This window comes from Neomonachus schauinslandi, chromosome 10, assembly GCF_002201575.2.
Source record: "Neomonachus schauinslandi chromosome 10, ASM220157v2, whole genome shotgun sequence".
NCBI lineage: Eukaryota > Metazoa > Chordata > Mammalia > Carnivora > Phocidae > Neomonachus > Neomonachus schauinslandi.
This window is the reverse complement of record NC_058412.1, coordinates 34,598,761-34,617,550: the sequence shown is the minus strand read 5'-3', so window position 1 is coordinate 34,617,550 and position 18,790 is coordinate 34,598,761. Positions and strand designations below refer to the sequence as shown.

Here is an 18,790-nt window from a genome sequence, read left to right as displayed (position 1 = left end):
CACACAATGGCTGGAGTTCAGAAGCAGCTTTCTCTTCCGCAGCTAACTAGCAGCTGCAGAGAAGAGCTCAGGGTTTGAAGTCAGGGACTTGGGCTGGAGGCATCTACTGCTCCTGGAAGTGGTATGGAAGTTGTCAGGACTAGGAGGGTCTTAGAGGTGAAAATGCCTTGCATGGAGTAAGCACATGCAAGTCCCCCCCACTTTTTTTTTTTAATTACACACTTCATCAATTTCTCCTGCTTCTCTAAGAGGAAGGGAACAAACCAAATCAGGGAGATTGTGACAGAAAAATGACAGGGAGCCATTGGCATTTACATTCTTATTTGTAATTTGTTTTTTTGTTTTGTTTTGCTTTTTTTTTTTTCTAGAAAAAAAAACACAACCAGGGGAGTTTATATGACAAACTATCAGTGTCAGGATGGCAGGGGAAAAGAGAAAGGCCAGAGGTATGGGGAGCTAATAAAAAGTGGGTTCTGAATCACGTGGAACATCTGGGTCCTCATGAGATGACTGGTCACTTTGGCATGCGTGTTTGGTGCCCGCTCTCTTGGTCTGCCTGCTTAGATACCCATGGTCAGAGAGAGCTGGCCACACCCTGGAGATCTGCCAAAGGCAAACTCAGGCTTTACAAAAAGACATAAGACTTAATTTAGCTCCTTGGCTTTGTGCTCAGGTATCATACTGCAGTCTTTCTTGCCTTAGAGAAGAGTCTGGAAGAGTGTTGAGAGTCACCCTGGGACACACTTTGGCATCACAGTGAACTCCAGGCAGCTGCTCACTCACGCACAGACATGGTCTTCACCTCCCACACAGGCATCTGTCCAGACATCCCCAGGCAGACTAGCTGAAGAAGGACGAGGGACAAGACAGTCCCCTTCTAGCCACAATTCAACAGTGGTATCCATTCTCCAGTCTTGCTCTGCCTATTGCCTGTGAAAGGAAACTGGGATCCAATCTGCTTTTCAGCTCAGCACTGGACACTGATTCCAAAGAAGCTTGGCCATCTGGATCCACACTGAAGGTCTCTCAAGTTTCTCCCACTTTGTGCCCCAGATCTCAGGGCCGAGTATTCAGCCAGACCCAGAGCCGTGTGTGTGGCAAATGGGACGGTCAGAGTGATGGCTAGGCAAGGAAGAGCCAGTAGCACACTGCAAGACCAGAGTACATTCGAGAAGAGAAGAGGGGCATGCAGCAAGCTGTTGCCCCAAGTCACAGTCTAGAGGACACACTGAGCATGAGGGACACAGCCAGGTCTGCTGGTCTGACAGGGTGGTTCTGACATCTCACACAACGGGACCCCACTGGTTGCGGTTCCTGTGTGGAGAGTCGTGGGTTTCCTGCCCTGCTGTGGCTCCTGTTCCTGCACGGAGGCCAGGTTACATCTCAGTGCCACCGTCCTGAGGAGCACCACGCTGGCCAGCCAGCCAGGCCACCGTCCTCGGCCCCTTGGGGCCGACTGACTGGGCTCTGGGTTCCACAGGAAGGGCCCAGGGAGCCAGGTCCCTGTGGGGGAGGGAGCAAGGGAAGAGGCTGCATTCTGCTGGGAGAGATTCAGGGAGGAGCTGCCTGGGGGGGAGCTGTGGCCCAAAACACTGCTGAGCCAAAAGGAATGGGCTACATGTCTGAAAAAATGACAAAGTCTTGTCACTAGTTTAAAAAGAGTATTGTTGCTGTTGGTTGGTTTTGCTTTTTCCTTTTAAAACCACTCACATTTTAAAAGGTGAAGGGACTAGGGAGACTTGCTCCCCGCCCAATCTGATCCTTTATGGGCACCAGGGGGCCTCAGGCCCATACCAGCTGCTACTTTCCCTGCCTGGGCTCCAGCCACCCAAGCAAGGGCAGGGCGGGGAGAGCGCCACTCTGCTTCCCGACAGCAATTCCTTCTTCCCATAAAACCAGAACACACGTGATGGGAAGTCCAAAGACTAAAGTGCAGAGAATTCCATGGAGCGGGCGGCCCGGGGCTGCGGCACTCCAAGTAGGAATGGGGGGTGGGGATCAGTCCAGGGCTAGAGCAGTGGGACAACACTGACTTTTATGAAGTGAGCCTACAGGGCCCAGTCCCCTTTCCCTTTGGACCTGCTGACACTTCTATCTGGGAGTGCCCATCGTCAGCAGCTCCCCAGGGAAAGTCCCAGTCTCAAAGCTATGGCCCATGAAGGGAGAAAACTTGTATGGCCATCCCTGGTTGGTAATGACTAGTGACCGCGAAGGGACAGGAAGGTGACAAGAGGGGGAAACAGTGCATTATATAAAATCAGTGAATCCCAGGTTTCGAGAGCAGGGATACATGAACAACCCTAAAGGCAGAGTCTCTCCTGGGAAGGTTTGGTGAAATGGTCAGGATCCTACCAGTGAGGCCTGCTGGGGAGAGGAGCTCCTCTGGGTGTGAGAGGCGCTGCAGAGTGGGGAGGGGCTGCCGCAGAAGAAAGCCCTGGGCTGCCATTAGGGTGTGTAGGCCGGGGGCGGCTGGAATTGGTTGATGACCTCATACTCTGCTGGGTAGGGCTCGTTCTCCTCCATCTCGGAGAGCAGCTCCAGGGCCTGCTCCTCCTCCTCCGTGGGGTAGTGGCGCAGGAGGTTGGCTGCTGTGGCCAGGATTGAGGCTCCACCAGCTCCTGCCACCAGGTAGAAACTAACAGCGAAGGTGACATAGACCTGGGAACCATGGTACTTCTTATGTTGCTGCTGCTGGGCCAGGATGAGTTCAGAAGCCCAGTAGGAAAAGCCAATGACGGTGGCACACTGCAGGACTGGGGGACAGACAGACAGCAGAGAAGGGGAGTTAGTAGGCACCTTGCAGCCAGGATGCTTAAAGAACCAACTGAGCCTCTCTCCCCAAACCCCATTCTCAGAGAACCTGCCTGGCCCCAGACATTGTGATGGGGAGCTCTCTTCGCCATGGGATTCTCGGGCAGGGGCAGGGGCTAGGGCCAGATGCCTGACTCCTTCTGGGCCACAGTTTCTCTGTCTCAAGAATTTGGAATTGGGATACCAAGCTGCTAGAAGTCCCTGGGTGCTTGAAAGGGACAGACCAGGTCATGCAGTTTGGGGGTTGGAGTTGGCACCACCACAGGTCAAATCAACACACCAGCCCAGTCATGAGTGAGAGGAGAAGCTGCATCTAAGCAGAGAAAGGTGGTGTGCAGACAAGCAGGAAGGAGAGAATCCGATGAGACCATGCATTCCAGGGGGAGGCACAGTGAGACACCGTGGTTCCTTCCCCGCTTGTTCTGGGCCCCATGAGCCCAGCTGAGCTCCAGCTGCAGTTCTTAGAGAGCACTGAGATTTCTTGTGGAATACCAACAATATTCCCCCTTTACAGCTGGGCTGAGTGGGTTCGTGGTCCTGGCAGGCGTACGTGCAAATGAAAGCAGCAAGCTGCTATCACAGTCCACTGCTTTGTGAGAGGCTAGAGCTGAAATGAGCATCTGGAATGGCATCCGCTCACAGAAGCCCCTTCGTCCCCACCTGCAACTACAGACAGGATGCCTCCGCCCTGTGGCAGTTCCTTCCCCAAGGCGAGTAGGCCCACGCTTACCTGTAAGGATGTGGGCGAAGGCATAGCGACGGGTGATCTTCAGAGCTGGATGCTTAGGCCCAAAGACATCTAGGAGGAACGCAGAGAGACTACACAGGATGCCCAGGAAGCAGAAGGCGGCGATGACCCGCAGGAGCAGTACCGTCTGGGGATTCATGCAGAAATCTGTAGGGGGAGAACCAAATCTTCAGGGCCCCAAGTGACACCCTGGTGCAGGAAGTCCTCCCACCGGGAAGAGCCGGTCCCCCTGCACCACAGTCCTGGGGAACCAGGAGAGTACTGGGAGGCGCAGTCTCAGCTCCTGCTCCCAGCTGGCCTGCAGAGGAGACGAACCGCAGACAGGTTCCCATGTGCTTTGAGTCCTTCTTCCCTTTCCAACAAAATCACTCTAAGTGCAGGGCTCCACTTCCTTGTAATCGCCACCCTCTGCTAACCATATGTAAAGACCCTGACCATTAGCCTGACACGTTAGCCACTCTGCTAAAGCGTGCTTTAGGCTGGCAGGAAAAGCCCATGGACTTCTGATCTGAGACAGCCACAGAGGCTGATTAATGCTGATTGTCTATCCAGTCACTCATTCAGTCCCTTGTTCAGAAAGAAGTTGAAGCAGTTTAGACGAACACAGAATTAAAAGTGCTGAATAAATTCAGAAAGATGGTAGACTAGACTGTCACATTTATTTCTGCTCTCCCTCCCTGCACCCTACTAAAACAAAAGGAAAAAGAAATTAAGACATAAACCCACACAAAGAGAAAAGGGTCAAAACAAAATTCTGGAAATTAGAAATTAAAAGGAGTTGGACCTACTTAGAACAGACTCAATGGACTAGATAAGCCCAAGTATAAGCCAAAAGTGGGAAAAGCTAAGAAGTGACTAGTTTACACCACAAAAGCCTGACAGACTCAGAAACTGACAGCCCCCAATACCTTCTAAAGTGAGGGTGAAGCCATTGAGGGGTGCATGCTCTACCACAATGAGGGCGTGAACCAAGAGAAAGGAAGATGTTCAAACAGGTGACCCAACATTCAGAGTGTCCCCAGAGTCACGAAGAAGGGAGGTCCCAGGATGACAACCGTACACCAGACACATAGAGCGAACTTCTAAGACTTTTAACACCTTCTTCTTTTTTTTAAAGATTTTATTTATTTGACAGAGAGAGACACAGCGAGAGAGGGAACACAAGCCGGGGATGTGGGAGAGGGAGAAGCAGGCTTCCCGCGGAGCAGTGAGCCCGATGAGGGGCTCAATTCCAGGACCCCAGGATCATGACCCGAGCCGAAGGCAGATGCCCAACAACTGAGCCACCCAAGTGCCCCCACCTTCTTCTTTTTTAAAAGAAAATTCACCTAGACAATACTATCGGTCCCGATTCATATCTATGTAAACTACTAGCGCTCCCAGAAACACACAGAATAAAGGCTGATCCAAAAAGAAACCATTTTAAGCTTTGATAAAGAGAAATGGGCCTTAACTTCCTCTCTTTTCTCTAGTCCAGCCATGGGCAAGTTCTTTCATTTAGGCCATGGGTCGTCAACTGATTTAGGAAAATTTGGAAAGGGCTGGCAATACTTAGACTATAGGCTCCTTTCCTGAGTCCTGATCTCAGGTTGAGAGGCTCTGGGATCATGGTCATCACTCTAGTGGGCATGAAAATCACAGGGGTGCTGGCTGAGAGCATGTTTCCAGGCCCCGCAGATTCTGAGCTCTTGGCCTGAAGCAGGGCCTAGGAATCTGGATTTTAGCAAGCAGCCCATGGTAATTCCCATGCAGGTGGGCCAAGCCCTACGTTCCAAGAAACACTGATCCTGGACCTAGAAGAAAGCAGACTGTTGAAGAAAAGTCCAAGAACCTAGAGACGGGACCTGAACCTCACAAAGCAGACTCAAACCAATGGACACTGACATCACTGGGTCTTGGGCAGAGAGTCTGGCCTCCCATACTGAAGAACCGACCAGATTATCAAGAGACTCTGGGGCTTTGTGACGGCATGCATTCCCTGCCTCAGGCTCATAATTCACCAGGCAGATGTTGGCTGAGCCCACACAAGACTCATATGCCTTGATCTGGCTGCAGGTCATCTATTAAGCTGCCCCAGAACTATCTGTCACTCTCTTGTCAGCTAATCATCTGTTTTGGGCCCAGTCATCCAGCCTGGGAAATCGTCTGCAGCCAAGAGGCTCGCCTGTGTGTTAGCTCTGCCAGCAGCCAGGGCCAGCCTTCACTTAACCCAGCCCTGCAGAGCCTAAGACAGCTGGCCTGGAGGAGTCTAGAAACCCACAGGCCTCACTGAAAGAAAAGCCCCTGGAGGCAGACACAGTTTCCTGCCTTTATTTGTATATTGTTAAAAGCTCTCTGAAATAGTTCACCTTGAGCTCCACATGGCATGTAGCAGGGACGGGGCAGGACAAGTTTTCTAGTGCATCCAAGAATAACCTGAGAGCGGTGTAAGGGCTTACATCACTCTGCGTTGCAGCAGGCTGTGTTCTGATTCCAGCAGCGTTACTTAATGTGGCCAGGTACTCTGAGTGGTGCTTTAATTGTGGTTCTTAAAAATCAACTAAATTTTAACAATTACCTTTTTTTTCCCCCAAAGATTTATTTATTTATGAGAGAGAGAGTGTGTGTGCATCGGGGGGAGGGGCAGAGGGAGAGAGAGTCCCAAGCAGACTCTACACAGAGCGTGGAGCCCAATGTGGGGCCGATCTCAGGACCCTGAGATCACAACCTGAGCCGAAACCTGCACCTCCCAGGCACCCCAACAATTAGTTTTAAAGGACAAAAGTAATACAGTAGGGCTTCAGACACTTTCTTCAGCTGCAGAGTGAGTACAGGATGTTCACTACCATCCTTAAAAATGTACATTAATTATATATACTCCTATGTGTCTTATGTTTCGTAATACACTTATTTCAATAAGGAAAACTTGCACATGATAAAAAGCTTCAGGGAGGACATTCCTCCCTTTCCAAATGTCCAACTGCCCCTCCCAGGAGACAAACGTTGTTGGTCCTTTCTGGTGTACCCCTCCAGGAATAGCCTGTGCACACAGGTCAAATGTTATTTCAGTTGGGGTGCCTGGCTGGCTTAGTCAGTACAGTGTCTGATTCTTGATTTCAGGGTCGTGAGTTCAAGCCCCACATTGGGCATGGAGCCTACTTAAAAAAAATATATATGTTATTTTAGTTAAGCCTCACTCCACTCTGGGGGATTCATCACAAAGCTCAGATGAGGACTCAGAGAGTCCAGGAGGTTAAGTGACTTCCGCCAGGTCACAAAGCAGAGTTAAGACGCCAAACCCACATCAGGCTCCCTTGCATCATGATGCTCGGAATCACCAAGCACCAGAGTTAGCTGTTTCATTTTTCCCTGATGGATATAATCAATCAAACCCTAAAGAGCTGTATTTGAATGAAGGGTCAAAAGTTAACATGAATGCTGTCAGAGTCATCCTCAGAGCCAGTAGCTACTGAGCTCACTAAGGGGCCGGAAGCATGAAACCTATTCTAGGCAAGAAAGGTTTGGATCATTAAGCCATGAAAAGTGCTTACACTGGGAATTACTGGGCAAAACCTGCTTGGTGTGGTCTAGGCTTCTGCAGCCATCAGAATCTGGCTCTTAGAAGCAGTGGGAACACCAGAAAGGCACCAGACTTGGCAACAAATCCTAGACGGACCACAAACTATGTCACCTTGAGCAAGTCACTTAACTGCCCTGCTCTCTCATCCAGCAAATGAAAGCTGTAACACCTGCTCCCCGTACACAGGGGTGTGCTGATAGTCAACTCACACCATGCCAGGAATGAGCCCGTACTGCCTGCCACTAGCCCACTCCCTTGGCACGGGGCTGGTACAGCTGGACCACAGCTGCGTCATCCCTGGTGTGCCTGTCCTCCTTCTGCTGGTACTTGGTCTGCACACATCAGCCAGTGTGGGCTGCGGAAAGAGCCCATTAAAGCCAGACTAAGAATCTGCCCCACCAGAGTGATGATGTGGTACAGAGACGGAGCTTTTGACCCAAAATTCAAATGGGTTTTGTTTCAACATGACTGCCTTTCTCCACTCCAAAGCTGTGAGTGAACCCTTAGGCTTGGTGGGGAAGCCAAATATAAACTTCCCTTGGAGTGATGCTTATAGATACCCCAGGGGTCTGCCTCACGTCCCAGTTAGCCTCTCATCAGAGCGTCTCAGAGCACACAGAGAAGCCAGGCAGAGTTATCCCAGACACGCTCAGAACCCAGCTCTGACTCTCCTAGGGTCAGGATCTCCATGTCTCTCTCTTCCCCCTGCCAGACATCAGTATGGCAGGGAGAGCAACGAATATCCCCCACCTCGAGGGCTGCTAAAGGGAAACAAAATCCCTAAGTGTTACATATGTATTATTTTATTTGTGGAAAGAAATGGCACACAGGGCAGGGTCCCAATTTTAAGTTCAAACAAGTAGTGCAGTGTACTACACTCTGGTAGACAGAGAACACATCCTATTCTCCAGTTGTGCTGTTTATTTTGGTAATTATTGCTGACTGTCCCCTCCAGTCACCAGGGAAGAAGGCAGCTGCTGTGTAATAGGATCCCAAGGAATTGACTTTGCCCAAGGTCACTGGTGAGTCACTGGGCTGGATTTGTTTTGAAGGCCCTGGCTCTTCCTGTCTACTGGCCCATTGCTCTCACCCCCTGCTGCCCCAAACCGGCTGCAGGCAGGAAGGGTAAAGTGGCTTCTGGACAGTTCCCCTCTTCTGTCTCATCTTCCCTCCCTTTGTCCCTCACTGGAGTCCCTGTGAGTTAGAGACCCTTCCCCATGGCCCAAATCCTTCTCAGCGCTCATGCATCCCACCTGCCTAGCCCACTGTGACTTTTTGGCTTCCAGACAGGTTTCTGACACAGGACTCCAACAGGGCCCTCTAGTGCCTGGCTTGGTATCACCCCAGATACCAGCTCCTAGGAGAGCTGCCTCTGGGGACAGACCGGGCCGGGCAGGTGTTCGAAGTGACAGCAGCAGTAGTCACCACCCAGCAGGCACCCTGGCCCTTCCTGGAAGGGCTTTGCATTTCCAGTGGCTTGTTGTCAACTGTGATTCATTGACTTCAAAACCCAAACTTCCTCATTCTCCAAAGATGCTTCCCTTTGCTGGCCACACTTGACGGAGAGGGACTGGGGCTCAGGAGGAACGATTATCTGCCCCCCCCCCCTTGGGGCCACTAGCAGTCTGAGCATATCTCTGGACCTGGGCCTGGGATGAGGAGCTGTGTGAGAAGCAGGCACCCCCTAGGGAGCGGAAGAATTCAGGACCAAATCTTGTGAGCCAGCATTTGCTAAAGCCTCCTGCGGCTCAGCATATGACAGCAGGAGGGTGAGCGGCTTTGCCTCAGGCTCACCAACTCGAGCCAGAATACTGGGGCAATGAGGGCTAAGAAGCACAGCTTTGGCTGAGCTTGTGAGAAAAACTCCACTAGGATGGGGAAATACTAAGCCTTGGGCAACTCTGACAGAAGGAAAAAGAAACCTAGAGTGCGCTAAGGTGCGATGGTGAGAGTGGGGTCCCCAGCGCACACACCAGCTGTGCCTCCAAGCCCGTGGTACCTGACCTCCCCGAGCCTGTGACCTCTGTGAAGCGGAGGTGGGGACAGCACCTACCAAATAAAGACATTCAGGAGAAACTAAAGCCAGACATGGGGTGTCAGGCAGGGGGCTGAGAAACAGGAAGGCACTGCTCCAAGGCCTGCCAGCCCTGTCCACCCCGCTTCACCTGCAGAGACTTGATAAGGTCTGTTTTCCCTCCAGTAGCATCTATTGCCATCAGATCTGTGCCCCGAAGCTCTGCTCCCTCCCGAGATAGAGAATATCCCAGGCTTCCATCTTAGGACATGGGTGAGGCCCTAAGGATCAACATAGTCGCACAGAACAGCCCATGTCTAAAGGCCCACTGAGTAGCAAAAACCCAACAGGTACAGAGAACAGGAAGAAGAGAAGCAATCGGGGACCTCCTAATTCCTTGCCTTCTTCTGTGATAGTTTGTGATAGTTTTGTGATAGTCTGTCACCTCTCTTATTAATGGACACCCGTGTGTTCCTAGCTTGCAATAGCCAAGAAGATGGCCACAGAAAAGCAGGTTGAAACTATCCATGAATTGGGGCACCTGGGTGGCTTAGTCAGTCGAGCGTCTGACTCTTGGCTTTGGATCAGGTCGTGACCTCAGGTCGTGGGCCCGAGCGCCGTGTTGGGCTCCACACTCAGTGCGAAGCCTGCTTGTCCCTCTCCCTCTGCCCCTCTCCCCCCTCAAATAAATAAAATCTTTAAAAAAACACACACAAAAAAGCTATCCATGGGTTAAGATCCCTAAACACATGAGTAAATGTAAAGATCAAGGCAACATGCTTTACAAAAAACAAAATCTTGGGCGCCTGGATGGCTCAGTCAGTTAAGCGACTGCCTTCGGCTCAGGTCATGATCCCAGGGTCCTGGGATCAAGTCTCACATCGGGCTCCCTGCTCTGTGGGGAGCCTGCTTCTCCCTCTCCCCCTCCCCCTGCTTGTGTTCCCTCTCTCGCTGTATCTCTCTCTGTCAAATAAATAAATAAAATCTTTAAAAAAAACCAAAAAACAAAATCTGGCTTAAAAAATTTCTTAAGGGGCGCCTGGGTGGCTCAGTCGTTAAGCGTCTGTCTGCCTTCGGCTCAGGTCATGATCCCAGGGTCCTGGGATCGAGCCCCGCATCAGGCTCTCTGCTTGGCGGGAAGCCTGCTTCTCCCTCTTCCATTCCCCCCTGCTTGTGTTCCCTCTCTCGCTGCCTCTCTCTCTCTGTCAAAATAAATAAATAAAAATCTTAAAAAAAAAAAAATTTCTTAAAACGGGCAAATATATACATAAACAAAGGAGAACCTGCATGAAGAATTTATTTTTATTTTTCAAATGCCTTTGACAAGGATGCACTCCAAAGTGGAATACTCCTGAAATCATTCTCTACGACAGTGAAGTAAAGCAAAGGTTAAAAAGCATACGAGACAGCATCATTTTATATTGGAGTCAACAGATGTGAGGAGCCTCAGCTCTGCCCCTAACTCTGTGGCCCTGGAGAGGTCACTTCACTTCTCTGAGCCACAGCTTCCTGGACCTCCAAAATAAGAACATGGGATCAGAGTGCCTCTCCCTCCAACACACGAATTTTGTGAGCCTCCCCAGGAATGATTTGAAAGGGAGAAGCACCATAAACTCTCTCCCGGTTTGTAGGTGATACCACGTTCTTGAAACACTGAAACTGCAGGGGATCGAGGGCAAAGACCTGGATAGGGTGGTGGAAAGTCAGCAGCTATGCTCCAAAGAAGGCAACGTGCTGAGGGAAAAACCATCCAGACTCCACGCAAGCTTGATGGCCTTTCTGCCACCAGCTACAGGCAGACAAAAGCTGCATGTCACAAGGCCACCATCATCGTGTGTATAACTTGGGTCTTAATGAGCCAAACCAGCAAAGGCCATCATCATGGTGAAATCTGGAAATAAACTAGACACTCCCACCCTGTTCTCTACAAAACTATCCTAAAGCCTTAAAAACTCAAAGAGAGATGCAAAACAGCAAGAGAACTCTTAGAGAAAGACAACATTAGGCTACAAGCTTAGGGTTTTTCAGACCAGACCTGCAGAAGTGGTATATAATCCAAAGCACAGAAGGGAATTTGACCTTTTCCTCAAATCCCAGTGCCTGAATCCTTAAAGAGGCAATGTGAAGATACCTAATGCTTCTGATACATGCGGCAGTAAACATCTGGAATGCATCACAGCCCAAGGGTGGTCCAGGGACAAAATATGAAGACCTTCATAAATGGCTCAAAAGACCTTGGGGGTGACAAACTGTGCTGTTACTAAAGGCTTCTTGGGGTCCTCTGACCATTTTTTGGGTAGAAGCCAGGCACGTGCAGTCCTGCCCTCACACCACACAGCCTTTCCTCTCATTACTGGAAACAGGGCTGGGCAGGATGACCTATGGGGCTCCCTGGAACAGCCCCCCACTCCCACTCCCACCCCCATATTGGCCCACTCTGTGCCCAGTAAAGAGAACAGTCCCTTTCTCCTTTGCTCTGCCTGCCTGTCTAGGAAGCAGGACGACGAACAAAGCAACCTTACCACAGTCAAGACCACTTGTAAAGGTTCCAAGAATCAAATTCCAATTGTTTTACTGACTGGCAATGAAACTGACTTCTGGTTATCGAAAATGCCATAGACTCCCTTTTTCTCTAGCAAAAACCCAATTATAGCAGAACTCGAAAATACCTTTTAAAATCTAGCCACATGAAAAGTTCCTCTTCCTCCCTTCAACAGGCTGCCCTAAAGAAACCTTCCTATATCCCATGGGTTCCTTGGAAGGGGGCAGCTAATTGTGATGCCTAGCACCCTTATCTGTTCTCGATATACAGCGCCCTTCCTCCCCGCAGAATCCGAAAATAGCAGCAGTCCAGATTAGCATGGCGTGAGAAGTAGGTGCCTGGCTGAGTAACATCAGAATTAATGAGGGGCCAGACCCCAAACAGAGCCACCTGGTGGGCATGAACACCAGGCAGGAATGCGGTTGTTTCCTTCAAGCCAAGTGCCTGCCCCTGGCTATCTCTGCTCCAGCCCGCATCACATTCCACTCTCAGACAAGGAGGCTCTATCGCTCAGAAAGAAGAGGGCCGGCGCGCAGCGCCCTCACCTTTCAGCAGGTCCGGGTGCACGTAGCCCAGCACGTCGGAGACCCCCAGCTCCTGGCGGGAACAGGTGCCACCGTGGATGTGCAGCCAGGCAGGCTCCGCGAGGGCAGTGCACAGCGCCGTGATGGACAGGGCACCCGGCAGAGCCGAGGCCAGGCTACGCTCCGGCTGCTTGGGCAGAGCGCTGCCTCCCGGGCTCCTCCGCCGGCGCCCGCCGGGCAGCCCTGCGCCTCCGGGGGCGTACATGCCCGGGGCCGCCCGCCGTCGCTCCGAGGTCAATGCTGGTCGCCGCGGACCTCCGCAGGGCGCGCTGAGCCTGCCTGTCCCGGGGAGGAGAGCAAGGCGCTGGGTTCACAGAAGGGGAGAGCGACACAGCGCTGTCAGGGCCCACACCTGAGAATAGAGGGTGGGACCTGGGGCCAAGCACAGACAGGAGGGCTGCAGGGAGTCGCGGGGGGCGGGAGGGGACGGGGTCCCTGGAATGGCGCTGCGGAGGTGCGGAACAGGGACCCGGAGAGTGGGAGCTCCGGTATCGGCTACCGATACGAGAGACACCCGGCTCCAGAGTCTCGGCCAGAGAGTGCCGGGGGGTCGAGGACCAGACTGGGCCGCGGGGATCGGAAATTCGGGACTGGGAACAGTGTTCTGGGGTGCGACCTGTAGCTAGAAAGGACCCTTCCCCACACCGACCCCTGTTCCTCACCGGTCAGCAGGCCTCAGGGCCGGTATGGCGCCGCTCCGTTCCGTCACGGGCTCCGCAGCTGCCTGGGGCAAAGCGATCCCAGGCCCTAAACCCGCAACGCCCGGACCGACCCGGGCCCTATCCACTTCCGGCCTCCTCCACCTCTGCCTCCGCCTCCTCCGGCACCTCGCCCCGTCCCCCTCGCGCGTCACAGCCTGGGCGCGCCGCCGGCTCCCTGCGCAGGGCCTCACGGGACTGGTAGTTCGAGGCTGCCCCCGCGGTGCTTGCGGCCAGGAAGGGTAAACTGACTACAACTCCCAGAGGCAGTACGGCCTCAGCCGCGGGCCCTTCAGTTCCCAGGGCGACCCGGGCCCTCGGGCGGAAGCGGCGGGATCCGACGGCCTTCGGGGGCCGGAGTGGGCGTCGCGGGGGTTTGCACCGTGGACTCGCGGTCGGCGCTGCCGCTTCTGCCCACCTCCTCCACACCCTGCTCTGGGCCGCCATGAAGGACTCGCTGGTGCTGCTGGGCCGCGTCCCGGCACACCCGGACTCCCGTTGCTGGTTCTTGGCCTGGAACCCCGCGGGAACCCTGCTGGCGTCGTGCGGTGGTGACCGTAGCGTCCGCATCTGGGGCACGGAAGGTCAGGCCCGGCCGCGCTGCACGACCCCTGCTGCCGAGGGTTCAGCGTGCGCGTAGCGTGGGTGCCGGGCTCAGGGAGTGCGCAGCCGTTGGGGCAAGTCGACCGGGAATGAGGTTACAGGCCAGAGGGAAGGAGGGAGAAGCCACCTTCAAGTTAGACGTTATCCACTCTGGGAAAGACTTTTGGGGCGAAGGAGTCGGCAAGTATTGGAAGCAAAAATGTCAGTAGGCTGGAACTGTTGAGGGAATTGTGATAGTTGCTGAGACCGGAAAAGGAGGAGAGAATGGTGGTAGGAATGTAGCCTGCAGAGTAATTTGCGACCCAATGTGAAGTTTAAATTTTATCCTGAGGGCATTTGGGAGCCATTGACAGTTTTAAAATCAGAAAGGTGACTCCTCAGATTTGTTTTAGAAGGATGTCTGCAGAGGAAGTAGTCAGTTACAGCTTTCTGAAAGCACGTTGTTAAATACACCGATTAAGCCCAGCTTGGCTCCAGCTTGGCTCCAGTACTAATCCCCATTATCCAAGGGCATTGATAGTGCTTCTGCACCTTCTTGTGCACCCAGCTCCAGAGCTTGGCCTGTCCTTTGCTTTTAGGTGACAGCTGGATCTGCAAATCTGTCCTTTCTGAAGGCCACCAGCGCACTGTGCGGAAGGTGGCCTGGTCTCCCTGTGGCAATTACCTGGCCTCTGCCAGTTTCGATGCTACCACTTGCATTTGGAAAAAGAACCAGGATGACTTTGAGGTAACCAGGCTGGATGGGAGCAGGATTGTTGCCTTTTTGCTCCCCACAGCTGGTTCAGGGACCTGAGCCAACCTGGGCTAACTCAGCTGTACCTATGAAAAGAACGCCGAGGATCTTAGTTGCTTGATTCTTGTTCCTCTTCCCTTTTAACAGTGTGTAACTACTCTGGAGGGCCATGAAAATGAGGTCAAGTCAGTGGCCTGGGCCCCTTCCGGCAACCTCCTTGCCACCTGCAGCCGAGATAAGAGTGTGTGGGTCTGGGAAGGTGAGTCTAGATCCTTCCAGATGCAGTGGGGAGCCAGAGAACAGACATCCCCCCCTGTGTCCCTGACAGAGTCAGCTTGTGGGCTCCTTTCTTTTTCCCTCCCACAGTTGATGAAGAAGATGAGTATGAATGTGTCAGTGTCCTCAACTCTCATACACAGGATGTCAAGCATGTGGTTTGGCACCCAAGCCAGGAGGTAAGAGTGAGGTGAAGTTTCTTGGTGGGAAGGAATTTTGGTGTGGAGGGTTGTACCCAGCCTTCCTCTGCTCTTCAGCTTCAACCTGACTTTTATGGGGATCTGTGTCTGTGACCAAAAGACATTATTAATCCCTTTATAGAGATGGATCACTGGGACTGTCCTAGCTGGGAGAGGTATTGGAACTATTGGCACGTCCTGAGCCACATAGACAAGCACTGTGTTTCGCCCCCCCCCCCCCCCCAGCTGTTAGCCTCTGCAAGCTATGATGACACAGTGAAGCTCTACCGGGAGGAAGAGGATGATTGGGTGTGCTGTGCCACCCTCGAAGGCCATGAATCCACTGTGTGGAGCTTAGCCTTTGACCCCAGTGGCCAGCGCTTGGCATCTTGCAGCGATGACCGTACTGTGCGTATCTGGCGTCAGTATCCACCGGACAACGAGCAAGGTGAGCGGCCGGTCAGAGAGCTACAGGAGACTCCTCACGAGGTTCGCAGTCTGCTCAGGGTCTAAGACACATAGATGAATCACAGCAGATTGGAGTAGAAAGGGGGATGTGCCACGAGAGGGCTGCCCAGCGAGTGCTGGACAATCAGGGAAGGCTGTGTGGAAGAAGAGCCATTTCATCCGAACTGGAAAGTGTGTATAGGATTTTAACGCAGGAAGAATTTAACAGGAGAAGAGACTTCTGGGTGAAAACAGAACAGCATGAGCAAAGGCATTGAAGGTGCAAGAGCCTAGATTTACGCCAGGAACCATGATTCCTTTAGATGGAGCATAGGGTGTAAAGGATCTGGGGAGTAATAAGGTGGGTCGGGTGGCTGGTTGGGTTGGTTGGTGGCCTTAAAAGGCAGGCTAACTAGTCAGACATAGTCTGCAGCAAAAAGTTTTTAAAGAGCAGGACCTTTCCTTCTCAGAATTCTGCTGTAAAAATCCCTGTGTAGCCACAGTATGTAAGGCAGATCAGTACGGATGGGGACTGAGGAACAAAATGAGGCCTCCTGATTGAAGCGGGGGGTGAGGGAGGGCAGTTGAGGAGCTCCTCCCCTGAGGTGCCCAGGACACAGACATGTCTGAGGCTCAAGAGAAGTCTGTTGTGCAGGGGTGGCATGCAGCGGCTCTGACCCCAGCTGGAAATGTATCTGCACTTTGTCGGGCTTCCACTCCAGGACCATTTACGACGTTGCTTGGTAAGACCTCCATCCCCACACCCACCCATTTGGAGAGATCTTAGAGAAGACAAAACCCCGTGCTTCTCTTTACCACCTTTGGGAGTACGTGGACATAGAGAGCAAGCCACCCTCATTTCTTCCGACCAGGCCGACTGTCTACCGTGCTGGCCTAGGGCCGGCTAGCCTGAGGTTCACAGGAGCAGGGAACAGACTTACAGACCCAGGCCTGTACCTACTTTAAGATCACAGGCGGTGAGGGCAGCACCAGCCTTGTGCTGGGGAGGGAGGGGGGGTCACACAGCCTCATACATCCAGAAATATTCTTGAAATTGGATTCATGGGTGCGGTTTTTATGGTTTGGTAACCCTGACTCTACCCTTATGGAGTCCAGAAAAGCCATACCATTCATACAGGAGAGTGGTCAGAGGGCAGTCCTAGGAATCTGTCCGGAGGAAATAATCCTAAACGATGAAAATAGTTAATGTGCATCTAAGCTTTACTTATATTAGCAGACGTTTGGGAATGACGAAAGTGATCTTAGGAGAAGTGTGGTAAAATTCAGCGGCCTATTACTGTTTAAAGAAATAGTTAAGAATGACTTGCAATAAGGGAAGCTGCTTATGCTAAGTGAGAAAAGTGCAGTTCAGAATCTTGGAGTTTTTTGGGTTGCCTGGGGAAACCTAACCTAGATGGCAGCCCTTGAAAAATTAGGGGGTGATGTTTGTGGCTGTGTGTTAGGGAAGCTTCTCAATAATAGACTTTGAGCTGAGGCCTGCAGTTTGGGAAGAGCTGCCCAAGGACTGCAGAACCAATCTCTTTTGCCTCATCTGCCAAGTTGGGGAGGGAGGAGTTGCCTGCATACTCACTGATGCCCATGTTCCTGCTAGGTGTCAGCTGACAGGGGCCCTGGCTACAGCTTGTGGGGATGATGCCATCCGTGTGTTTGAGGAGGATCCCAGCTCAGATCCACAGCAGCCCACCTTCTCCCTGACAGCCCACTTGCCTCAGGCCCATTCCCAGGATGTCAACTGTGTGGCCTGGAACCCTAAGGAGCAGGGGCTCCTGGCCTCCTGCAGTGATGACGGGGAGGTGGCCTTCTGGAAGTATCAGCGACCAGAAGGCATCTGAGCCACCTTGACTTTGGACAGAATCATGGTTCCCCAGAAAATGTCTTAAGACTTTCCCAGCCCCAAGAGGACCTGGAAGGAGCATCCTTGACCTTCATCTTAACTTGGCTCTCTTCCATTCAGACTTGGGTAGAAGTGCGGAGCCACAGAAACACTCACTCTCCCCCCCTTTGACACGGGGCCCTTCGTAAAGAGCTACAGAACATCAGTGCGTCATGGTTATGCCACAGATTTTGCCTGCTTCAGGGCACAGTGTTCAATTTTGAGGGGTGAATATAGTATTTATAGTCACCATATCTTCTGTGTAGAAGGGGTACATCTTAGGCTTTTCGGAAATTGGAAGCTTTATAGAAATAGGTCATCTGAGTCCCAAGTCCTCTTTCATAAGGACATTCACAACTTGAAAGAATTCCATGGTGAGCCCTTTTCAGAAATGAGTCCTACCTTCCTGATTTCTGGGTAAATTCTTACATTTAAGACATTCAATCAGTATTGAAGGAAATTTTTTAACGTAGGCTGGCTTAGAGTAAGACATGCTTCTGCTTTCCCTTAGAAACTTGTGTATCTTCTGTGCCATCATGCTGTGGTGGCAACTGGAAATGCTGAAAAGTAAATGGGGAAGGGTGTGAAGCCTAAGAGGGAGTTATTACTGGCTACAGGTCATACATTCTCAGTGGGGCTGAAAATCAGTTCTTGGGTAGGGGGCAAAAAAATTGTAGAGACCATAATTAGTGGCTCTCTAATGAACCACTACTATTAAATTTTCATGCTATGGGCAAATAGAAAAAAGACCTATAGTAAGGCTCATTAGGGGCATGATAATGAAAAAAGGTAGAGAATCACTCCTTAAGCTATCACTTTGATCTCATTCAAATTGTCTTCTGGAAGTCACTTCCAAATGGGTTTTGACTTGAGGACTGTCCCCAAAACTACAGCCTTCACCGGATACCACAGAAATCACCACCTTAGATTTTGAAAAGACAGCTGAGGCGGTGCCTAGCACAGTGGCTCTCAGAGGTTGGTCCCAAGAGCCTCTTAGGGGACCTGTGTGGTCAGCTGTGGCAGGAGTCAAAGCAGCGGCACCCCATACTAGTGGTCAGTCTTCACTGCCTTGCCCTCACCTCGCTTAGAAATGTCCTGGATAGAACCAATTAAAAACTGTGTTAAATCTTGACCTTGAGAACACAGCTAACATGCTGACAGTGGGAAGCAGGATAAAGCCCTTGCGCCACACACTCAACTAAGATTGTCTTGACGAAAAGCAGTTGTGCAAGCTAAACTGTCCTCGTGGCCCCATCTTGAAAAAACTAGCAAATTATGTTACTTAGACTTGGCTTATCTGGTAGACTTTTTCTGGGAAATGGATGGAGTGGAGGCTTTCACTTAAGGGAAACTCGTAGCGTTGCTAATGAAAAAATAAAGCTCTCAAGCAAAAAATAAAATTTTCAAAAACTTTTATTGCCACCATGAGCTTGACGTCTTCCCTAGGCTTAGACTTTTCTGATGAGATTGGTGGTATCAACAGATTTGGAAGATACGCCTAAATCAGTGAACCAACATTTTCCAAATGTCTAATGCATGATATTACAAAATCTTTCATGGTTAAGAAATTTATTAAAAGGGTAAGACCAAATAAAAATCTTTAAAAAGTGGGGGGGAGGGCACCTGGGTGACTCAGTAGTTAAACATCTGCCTTCTGCTCAGGTCATGATCCCAGGGTCCTGGAACGGAGCCCCGCATCGTG

The 18,790-nt window shown here is 51.6% G+C and overlaps 2 protein-coding genes across 5 annotated transcripts; one reads left to right on the top strand and one right to left on the bottom strand.

The window, feature by feature from the left end:
• Positions 1-310: 310 nt before the first annotated feature.
• TMEM127 (transmembrane protein 127) lies at positions 311-13,050 on the bottom strand. Of its 3 annotated transcripts, none has more exons than XM_021697358.1 (4): positions 12,758-13,050; positions 12,220-12,537; positions 3,542-3,706; positions 311-2,753 (listed from the first exon to the last, which is right to left on the bottom strand). In XM_021697358.1, exons 2-4 carry the CDS (start codon positions 12,461-12,463, stop codon positions 2,446-2,448), a joined length of 717 nt encoding a protein of 238 aa, XP_021553033.1. In that variant the 5' UTR covers positions 12,464-12,537; positions 12,758-13,050; the 3' UTR covers positions 311-2,445. The 3 variants fall into 3 exon arrangements, with proteins under 3 accessions (XP_021553033.1, XP_021553032.1, XP_021553031.1); XM_021697357.1 differs by having other exon boundaries at positions 12,220-12,562; positions 12,921-13,050; XM_021697356.1 differs by having other exon boundaries at positions 12,921-13,050.
• Positions 13,051-13,170: 120 nt separating this feature from the next.
• CIAO1 (cytosolic iron-sulfur assembly component 1) lies at positions 13,171-18,746 on the top strand. 2 transcript variants are annotated; one of them, XM_021697354.2, is made up of 7 exons: positions 13,171-13,540; positions 14,138-14,286; positions 14,440-14,551; positions 14,659-14,747; positions 14,994-15,195; positions 15,850-15,937; positions 16,807-18,746. In XM_021697354.2, the coding sequence occupies exons 1-7, from the start codon at positions 13,402-13,404 to the stop codon at positions 17,045-17,047; spliced, it is 1,020 nt and encodes a 339-aa protein (XP_021553029.1). In that variant the 5' UTR covers positions 13,171-13,401; the 3' UTR covers positions 17,048-18,746. The 2 variants fall into 2 exon arrangements, with proteins under 2 accessions (XP_021553029.1, XP_021553030.1); XM_021697355.2 differs by having other exon boundaries at positions 13,463-13,760.
• Positions 18,747-18,790: the final 44 nt, after the last annotated feature.